Source organism: Clavelina lepadiformis, chromosome 8 (genome assembly GCF_947623445.1).
Source record: "Clavelina lepadiformis chromosome 8, kaClaLepa1.1, whole genome shotgun sequence".
NCBI lineage: Eukaryota > Metazoa > Chordata > Ascidiacea > Aplousobranchia > Clavelinidae > Clavelina > Clavelina lepadiformis.
In genome coordinates this window covers 18,591,476-18,601,673 of record NC_135247.1, presented here as the reverse complement: position 1 = coordinate 18,601,673, position 10,198 = coordinate 18,591,476, and the positions used below count along the sequence as shown (strand labels likewise).

Genomic DNA, 10,198 nt, shown 5'->3' with positions numbered 1-10,198 from the left:
TTTATGTTATACATGAACCTGAAAACGCTTTCTGTTTTATTTTTAATGCTGATAATGAAAAACTGTTTGTAGGAAAATTCATCCGAACACCTAAATGACTGCCTTGTCGCTATAGATATAGGCTACCTGTCAGTCATTCTATAAAGTGTACCTTGGAGTGTTTGTTGTTTTATCATGATCATGTTTTGAAGTCGCCTACACTCATGTGCCTTGGCTTGAGTTTAACCCATTTTGCCTTCTGATAAATTGACTGTTGGATCAATGTGCAAATCATATTGCCGTTGTTGTACGCAAAACTTAGCAACAGTTTGTATGGTGTTGTTTCAGTCAATTTGAACCATTCCATTTCATGTGGATTCCACCTGCATTGCTTTGGCCTCACAGTTACAATTTTGTTTTTGTTCGACCTAATTGCAAGATTTACGTTGTTTAACATTTGACCTTAGCGACCTCACTAATTTTTCATCTCGTCTTTTATTTTCGTTTTCTTTCAGACGTTTTGAGTTTCCTTTCTGTTCTTACAGACTCCGTCATACTGCGCAGTATAATGTTGATTCGATGTAAACTACTTTTTCTATGAAAGTAAAAGTTATCCAACAACATTCTTTCTAACTGAAACCAGTCATCATGCCTAAAATCATTATTAAAAACAATTTTAATTTTAGGCTTTTATGACTGTTGCGCCTTAATGCATTGCTCTTAATGGAACTATTTGGTCTTATCCGCTTTTCATGTGACAGGAATTGTGCTCAACAGACAATATATTACTGATATGTACATATTTGCGCAGCGTTCATTAATATTTAATATTGTGGACATAAAAATTAAAAAATTTTAAGTAGGCACTTAGTAATGTTTGATTAGATTACTTCGTAACGTCATCGATGCACTTAATAAACGTGTGAAGGTATTTATTGGTGCAAAATGTTCCAGAAGTGTCCTCTCATTTTCTTGTCCTTCTCTCAGCTTATTGGTTTCGTAGCAACACAATACTGTGTTTGCGGACACTTATTACTTTCCAATTTCTTCATAATTACATTCCACTGTGTTGTCGTAGCCTGAGTGGGAATGAAGAAGATGACGCATTTGAAAGAATTGGGCGCACAATATTCCCACACCAGGTAGTATCTTGTTTCGTCACTTGTTACGACCGATTGCCAATCTGCAGAAAGAAATGCAGTCGGCCATTGAAAGTTTGAGGCTAACTCTTTCACTACTTACTTTTTAAATATTGACTCCATTAGGAGTTTGGTGTATTAAGCAGTGAGTGCAAAACAATGGCACATGTTTATATTTTCAAGAGCAAAAAGAAACCACCGCACAGTGTCGCTCGGGCTTATTGTTTTTGAACAATTACTTCGCGCATGACTGGTTGTGCTTTCATTGGAATGTGTGAGAATCAGGCCGTTAAAATGAGCGGCGTGAAAATGTGAGCTGTTATTCATTCATGTTGCTGTTGTGTTGGATAAGCTCAGCGCAGATTTTGCTGAAGGAGTGTCACGCAGTTTAATAAGTCTTGAATTTATTTATTACATCACACTTTGAAATTTACGACGTCATTTGCAAGACATTTATATCAACTAATCACGCGATTCCAACGCGGTTTACAGTTTATGACGAATAATTATAATCGCAAAATATCATTTCAATTAACGTTTGCTTCATATTGATTCGAAATAACGGTCAATATTTTGATCCCAACGAGCCCTTCGTAATATTTTGTTATTATGACGAAACACTTAATGCAAAACATTTGACATTCAGACGGAGAATTATCGCGAAAGCAAGAAACTTGCTTTGAAAGTTTTCTGAAGTTGCAAAACTCACTCGGTGAAAAATCTACAACAAACTGTTACATACTTTCAAAAATTTGCGTCATTGTAAAAGCGGTCGGACCCAACTCGTTGTTTGTTTAAAGTCGCCCGATTCGGCTTCGAAATCATTTTGAATAATTTATCGTCTGCATTTGCTCGTTCTTCGCACAACAAAGGCTCTGGTTTATTTTTATCAAGTAACTTGACTTTAATGTTTGGGAAAACGTGAAAAACAGAATTACCAGTCTAACAATGCATTGTGTTGTGGTTCTTGTGATGTCACAAAACTGGTGGAGAAGATTGTGTTCAGGTCGTTTTCAGCAACGTAACTACGTCATAAAGTTAGCTTGTGAAAACGAAACCGTTCATTTTTTTACAATGAACAAATGGACGGTTTAAATTATTGATAAACGTCTTGGATGGATATTATTCCATTTTTTTAGATTATTAGCACAGTATTCATAGCATTTAGTATTTACCAAGTTGCCTTGTTCAACGACAAAACTTATCAATAATAAATTTTAATTTGCCAAAGTAATCTTTTTCCGAATTTTAAGAACTTGACTCATTTTATATAACAATAGGAAATATCTTATTGTTCCCTGTGCCTCGTGGATTATTGACGTAACAATAGGCTCATTATTACCTTCAAGTACATCCGGGTTTGCTTTGGTGTGAATTCAGTCGACGTTCAGCTTCCCTTGTGACGTAAACAATGGAAAATTGACAGCAGCGAAGGTAAAATAAGACTTCTGAGTGCGGCAGTCAGCCGATACAGTTTGTACGCTTCATTTGAAATCGGTGTAGCAGCTTCATACTGAATAATATCCGTGAAACCTGCAAAGCCGAAGCCAGGGTACCTAGATCATTACCGAGTCAAATATGTCAAGTACGTCCGCGGTAGGGTATGTTGCTAAATGTAGTTTAGCGATAAAAATGTTTTGTGCCAGAACCTCAGGAAATTTACGAAGTCAAGTGCGGTATATTTGCCTCAATGTAGCTACGGCCTATTAGTTACATAGCTTGTTACCAATTGACAAGTCAAAGAAAATGAATTAAAGAGTAAGTCTTAGATTCTTCAAGTCGGCTTGAACGCATAATTATAACCTGATATTCACAGCCAGATACAGAGGCCAAAGATTACGTCAATCTGGTCCAGAATTAGCGGTTAGACCAGTTCCTACGGGTGCAAGCGTCCTTTGTGTTTGCTCCTGTTCTTACAAAGAATGCTCGGTGTAATCAAATAGGCGAGCCCACGACGCTTCCAATCATTTAAATATAGATTTTTCCCCCGTGTTTGAACGATCAATAGGTTCTTAAAACACGTCACCGAACAGCCTACGTTATATTCAACCCGGTTGTTACAACACTAAGTATTCATGACGTAGAAAGCTTGCGTCGTAGCCAGGATTTATTATCAGTAATGTGATGTTTGTGGCAGGTATAAGTGCCTGGCTTCAGTGCCTTGCTCTTGTAAAAACATCAAATTTGTGTGACAAGTTAAGTGCTGTCCATTTAACTAACTTTACTTCGACTTGCCGTTATTCAGTTGATATTTGAACAGTTTTAAAACTGAAAGTTGGGATCCAGTCGCAAAAAGACGCTCTCTATGGAAAACTTTAGCCCGAGTTCAATTCCAGAAAAAAAATTAAAAAACAACTCGATTGCTTGTCCACTGACGTCATGAATACTAGTGTTGGTATAGCGAGTGAATTAAGTATCGTTGGAAAATATTTACTCGTTAGGTTAAAACACAGAAGATGTCGGTTGAAATCGAACTCAAACGAATACTGGGCGAGTGTTTGACGATGAATACAAGGTTGTAGGTGAAGGATGGCTTTGATAACTTGACAGAGAATCTATTTGGTGTCAGGGCAATAGACGTCCAGGACCATCAGTGCATGAGACCAGGGCAATAGATAAGATTTCGACAAACATTTTTTCTGTCGCAGCCATTTTAGCAGGTGAGCAACCGCCTTTCGCAAGGTGTAGTAAGATACGGATAACCGTATATCACAGCGTCTTCATGTTCTAGTATTGAAGTATTCCCTTGCGTGACTTTTTTCTTAATTTTTTTTCATTTATGGTAGGCTGATATCAGTAGAATTGTGACGAAACACAAGATATTACTTACGTCGTCATCAGTTAGCGATGGTTTCTGATCTTGGAACACTCGCACACGTTGTATTTAGGCCCTTAAGCACGCGACTATGACACTGCTTTAAATATTTAATGCCGCTTTTTCCATTTGTGTCCATCAAATTGCTGACATGTGCGGTTATAAGGGAAAACTATTTTTAGCGGAAGTATCTTTCGGTTTCGTGTTTCCCCAGACACGGTGACTGCGCATGCGCAGATCGTAGCGCAAGTTTTTCCACCTTGGTGCGGCAAACTTTAAGACTTTTCTGATTTAATCCGGATCGGCTTTTAAAAGGAGCAGCTGTCCGCAGCGTATGCAGTCGATTTATGAATTACGCCGGACACCGGAAAATAACCAGGACAAACGTTGACGATAAACCGACGTCATAAACAAATTTGTAGCTTTCATCGTGAACAAACAATCATCAGTTGCGTGGGGAAGAATGATACAAACAGTATATGACTTTATTAAGTAGTTGCTGGGTTTCGCTGCTAGATTAGGTGATTATGATGAAGTAGATTTTACATTTAAGAGCCTCTGTGAGCGAACACTTGTTAAGCTCGATCGAATCTCGGTTGGGATCAAATCTGCCTGTGAACATGGATAGAATTATTTTGTTTCACAGAATGGAAATTTTCATTTTTAAGGAGGAACTTCTAAAGATCCGTTTTAACCGGTTTTCATTCTTTTACTTTCATAAAGGACTATGTATTAGGGTATTATTGGTCACTTCGGCTAGGGAAAGGTCAGCAAAAAGCAATTTCTCCAACCCGAAGTACCTCAGAGACCTCTTGTCTGTCATAGTCTGTCATCATCAAATTCCTGGTACAGAAAATAACAAGATTGTGAACTAAAATCTCACGCAAGTCAGTCAAAGAATTCTCATTTTGCTCACGAAGCCGCATATTTTACTGGCAATGAGCAAAGCTGGATTATTTTTTTCGGATATTTTCAACTGACGACACGTCAATAATATGTCATCGCCGCGTCATCAACTTCCTCTGATTGTCAATTGCGCTTTCGCTGCCGCGCGACTTTTCTTTTTCCTTTGTTGTGCCGATCTATTCGCCTTATCCGCTGCCCAACAAGAGGAGAGTAAGCGCCAACTAAAATGAATGAGCTTGTGGCAATTAGCAAGAATTCGAACTTTCTATCAATTATTGTGTTTTTATGTTTGAGTAAAGGGCTCGGCTGTGTTAAGCAATCACACTGTGTAGAAAGCGCATGATTAAGTTAAGAAACTGAAAACATTGTGGATAGCTCTATCCTTATTATGATTATGATAAGTGTCATGTTGCATTCACAGATGCTGTGTTTCAAAATGAAAATGTAGGCGATGTTACTCCTACCACCATTCCAATACAACCCCAGGAGCCACAGGGTGTGGCCCATAACCTTAGTCCTGCACCCCTAAACAACGTCATTTATATTGGTAAGTGCTTGAAAAATTCCGCTTGTGTCACGCTCTGGGTTTCGGTTTGGCTGAAAATTCTAAAAAAGACGGATTTAGACGCAAAAAGCTTCTGTTGTTTTCATTCTTGATGCGCTGAAAATATCATTAAAATGACCCCCCCCCCCCCCCGTTCGACCTTTGACCTATTACGAAATAAACCTAAAATGATGTTTCTAAGCAGTAAATATATCAATAAAGCCCCAGAACGCTGTCCACAGATCGTTTGGTGTCGTCCAAAAATAAGACGCAATTTGCCTTCTTTAAATAACAATGATGAAGCCATTTTTTTGTTTTTGACGTCACACATTTTACAAATGTCAGCGCCGTTTCGTTAAAGGTAAAAATTGCCGTGAAATATTTATGCGACTCCTTTATAGAATTAGCGATACAGGAGAGGTGCTCATGTATTTGCGTTCATCGACATAATTAATCGATAATCGATAGAACCTACGTAAGGCGTGAACTTTGAAAACAAATAATTGTCAAGTCTTCGCCTGCCGCTGTTTCACGTCCGCTCAAGGTGAACCAAGTCCATTGTTTAAGCCGAGTACTTGCGGCCTAATTTAAACCGAGGCGACGCGAACTAAGCTATTACAGCTGCGAGTGGTTATAAACACATATGCCTTATAGCCTTATACCTCTGTGGTTGGCGTTTCCGTTTGTTTTTTCTCCTACGCAAGCCTACTCGCTAGTCTACGTCACCATGTGTTGTTTTCTCATCATCTTCCATCGATTACCTGGCCGTGGTAAGACCCTCGAAATAATAATTTCTGTCGTATTGGTGTGAAACGGTTGTCCCATTTACGTACCTACCATTTCAGGCCACCATTTTAAAGATATTTTGATGCGTGTTGCAGGTCTAGTCTGTAATGTTCCAATAACTTCTTTACACCAACTTCAGCATGCACATAATGACGTTTAATTTCGCTTATTGCGTAAGAGGACATGACGTCATAAAAATAAAATGGGCTTAATAAATATCGATTAATCAGCGGAAAAGATAGCTTAAGAACAACTATATGTAGCAATCTTAAAATAAAAATTCACCAAGGTATTTGAGGGTAAAAGCGACATTTCGTGCCGGGTTCCATGCACATAGATGAAGATTTGCCACATCCAGAGCTACAAAATATAATTCAGTCGTGAATCTAGACAAAGTGTTGTTAGCATGAAGGCAAGCTTGTGTTAACGAAGAGAGCTTTGCTTTGCTTAATATTATTTATGAGATAAATAATTTCAAATACTTTGTCTTTCATTGTAGTTTTTATTCAAAATATTTTTGTATCATATACGTACTTTAATAGTTTAATAGATTTAATTTAAATAATCGTCTTATAACTGCATAAAATTCTATTCATTGCACCTACAGTCATCATCGCACTTGCCTGCATGATTGGAGTTCTAGGTTTCACTGCAGCTGGAGTCTGCTGGTACCGGTGAGTTATTTGATGTCTATGTGAGCTTGCGCATGATTTCTCCATCGCATCTTGGTGTCGTCACACGCATGATATTATTTTTCCACTGCTTTTCATTTCACGTGAGGCGCAGCAGTTCGTGATTGGTTTTCACATGAAATATCGTGAGCAAGCATTGTGAGCCAATAATAAATCATGAACTAGAAAAGCTCTTACGATGCCGACGATAAAGCAACTTAATGTCAAACTTAGGACGACTGAAGTTCTCGTTGAACTACAAGTAAGGTCAAAGGTCACATTCATTGACCCGGCCCCGTATAATTGCTTACACTAAGTGATGTGGTCGCTGTGATATTTAAACTATTATGCACGCTTACCAAGCTTGTAAATTTTAGGACGAGCAGACCAGTCGTGTCAGAAAGCTTTGCTACAGGCTACCTGCGCGTCTTGTGGTACATTTACAGGTAACCATGACAACGGTAGGCTCACGGTATCAATGGCAAATACTGAAGATGTAAAAATCGATCAAACTATTATTGATTTTGACTAACCTGAACATAACAAATTGATGTCAGATGACGTTCTTACTGTACGCATGCGCAGTGGTTTTCACGTTGCCACGTAAACCAATATGAAAATAAAATATTCTTTTGGAATGTCAGGATTCTTCCAACTGAATCGATTTTTTGACGCAACTATTAATGACATGGAAAGCCCTTTTTCGTCGCTTCTGCATTTCTGTAGATGTATTGTAACCTATGAAAGCCGCGTATCGTGTGTTTTCAACAGAATTTGCCAGAAGTAGCTTGATACTAAATTTCGTGCTCGCAATGCAGCCGGGTTACGTAAATAATCGACATATTGTTACGAGGGTGTTAGTGATCACGCGAGCCCCTTCACGTGACAAAGGGTTCTCAAAATTGAAAGTGTGAAATGTGACAAAGTTCATTCTGAAGCAGAAATTATTTTTTCAAGTGGAAACACTCATTGATGCTTTAAACTGGTTCAGCATTAAGTGCTGCCACAACGCTTGACTTCTGGCGCTTTTAGCCGCGTTTGTGTCAATGCGAACCCCTCTTTCTTCTAACAATTGAAATGCTATTTCTAACACTATTCCAGGTTTGATTTGTCGGGATACCTTTTTCCATATCTGTGTTAAACCTCATAAACGTACCTTTAGCGACCACTTGTGGTGTTTTTGGGCACTGCTCTAATGCCTCCAAACATTGGTGGCAGCTGTTTACAAAACTCGGACAAAATTTTAGCTTTTCAAAAATTTTCAGATTTGTTGCAAACTGGTAAGATATTTTATAAATTAGAAGATGTTTTAAGTGCTATTGTTGCAAATTGGAAAGTTCTTTTGTAATGAATCTCATATAAACAACGCAGTTAATTGAAGACGGTGTTGATCATCATTAATTTGCTATTTCATTAATATTAAGAATTGAGTAAAAGTTGCCTGGAATGACGTCATAATAACGGATACGACAATATCCAGCTGCAATAGGATGTTACCAATATTCACCAACGTCATAAATCGACGTCATTGAAAGCATTTTTGTAATATTTAATTTTGATCAGCCAAAGCACGATTCTTGGAACAAAGCAAACTATTGTATTATTGTATAACGTTGCGGACACGATATGACGCATTACTTGATTATGTCGTCATAATCGCACAACGACTGCTGTTTGTAATTAGCAATTATTGTGCAGATTGTTTGAAATTTAATTAATGTTTTTTTTGGCAATTTATTTCTTCTTTTGCATGATGTGCATGTTTCAACGCTTGATGTTGTCCCTTCAGCCATACTAAGCTTCTAGTCACGGCTGAGCGCGTTTTGTATCGATCATCTGATTCGTCAATTCTCATTCGCAACGGTTCAAGTTTTTCTGGTCGCAATTTGGACCAATCAGGGTGAGACTAGAGGCACAGAGAAGTCCTGACGTTTTCTATCTAATTTTTCTTTTGTGTTATCATCTGCATGGCACTGTTTTGTGTTTTACATCACTGTTACGTCAATTACGTCATTATTATGTTAAAAACTGGAACTCCCAGACTCTAAGTTCGTCAACTTATTTCTTATAATATGCATATTTATTATTTATTTCTTACAAATCTTTTTCCACTTCAGAGCACATACCACTGCAGGACTGGCGAAGCGGACGGATTATCCGGCGTACGGAGTTACCGGACCAAATCCGCTTCACGAACAATCCTTAGAACCGGTCAGAACCACGCACTTGATTGTTACATCATAAATAATATTATGATGTCAGATATGTTAATAGTCATGTAGTCATCTTGCTTTTGCTCGACATCATCGAAATCACATAATTGTTCTTTTCTTTTTCAGCCAATCGATGTGAATTTAAACAAGAGCGCGGAGGTTTATCATTACAACCAGACCAAGAAGAAAATGAAAGCGATGTCGAGGTAATTACCTGGCAATTTTTACTTATTTTAACATTTTTTCCTTTTCAATTTTATATTTCATCATCCCCAGTGAATCGAGCGCATCATCAAGAACAAACGATCCGCTAGACGACGCCGCTGAGCTTGAAATTGACGATGAAGAAACAAGCGACGGGGAATACACCGTTTACGAATGTTCCGGTTTCGCGTCGGTAAATAGCCTTGTGACCTCATAAAGATTCCGCGTTCTTGCATAAAGCGGGCGCATTCTTATTTCAGGCGGTGGATGGTGACATGGAGGTCCATAATCCGTACTTTCAGGAAATGTCCGGGAAAACTAACGGAAAATTTTCTTATCCAGTCGCCACCAACTTCCAGACGAACGCGATTTACGCCGCGGCTATTCGCGGAAGTTCAGACAAATAAATTTTCATTCGATTTTTTTATGTAAACAATAGAAAATATTCGACTTTAGCTAAATTCGGCTTTCCATCGTTTCGAAGCCTACATAGCTAAGATATATTGATGTTATTTGCCTTATATACAGCAAAATACCTTCTCCTTAGGAGCAAACTCTCGGAAGTTGCAACTATAGTACGTATAGGATGGATAAAAGAGCTTTCAGTAATGAAATGCTTTCTACTGTTTTAGCTCTTGTGTTTGTTCTTATACGCGCCTCCTTCTACTTTGCGAATTTGTCGACTTTTACAAGCGCGCGAAGACTGACATTTTTCTTCTATATATTTTTGTATTTTAAAAAGTTGAACTTTCTTCACTGTTTGACTTTGTGTCTATTTTCTAGCTTTCATGTGCCGGTGATTGTGCAATTTGTTTCTGTATCGTCTATTTATTGTTTCCAATTCTTCTACAAACCCCACTCTTTGCATATTGTACTGGGGTTTTTTGGGATTTTGCAATTATAATGTCATGGTGATGTAATAATATACGAACGTGGTTGTA

General features: G+C 38.1%; 1 protein-coding gene across 2 annotated transcripts; it reads left to right on the top strand.

Annotated features, from left to right (window-relative positions):
• The first annotated feature begins 4,634 nt into the window (after positions 1-4,634).
• Positions 4,635-10,198, top strand: LOC143469474 (neural proliferation differentiation and control protein 1-like). 2 transcript variants are annotated; one of them, XM_076967176.1, is made up of 8 exons: positions 4,635-5,049; positions 5,261-5,386; positions 6,777-6,843; positions 8,630-8,740; positions 8,958-9,051; positions 9,180-9,259; positions 9,330-9,450; positions 9,518-10,198. In XM_076967176.1, exons 1-8 carry the CDS (start codon positions 4,929-4,931, stop codon positions 9,662-9,664), a joined length of 867 nt encoding a protein of 288 aa, XP_076823291.1. In that variant the 5' UTR covers positions 4,635-4,928; the 3' UTR covers positions 9,665-10,198. The 2 variants fall into 2 exon arrangements, with proteins under 2 accessions (XP_076823291.1, XP_076823292.1); XM_076967177.1 differs by lacking the exon at positions 8,630-8,740.

Coding starts and splice junctions, on each gene's coding strand:
- LOC143469474 (XM_076967176.1), top strand. CDS start 4,929: ATGTCATCGCCGCGTCATCAACTTCCTCTGATTGTCAATTGCGCTTTC. Junction 5,050..5,260: donor CGCTGCCCAACAAGAGGAGA/GTAAGCGCCAAC, acceptor TTGCATTCACAG/ATGCTGTGTTTCAAAATGAA. Junction 9,052..9,179: donor ACGAACAATCCTTAGAACCG/GTCAGAACCACG, acceptor TTTCTTTTTCAG/CCAATCGATGTGAATTTAAA.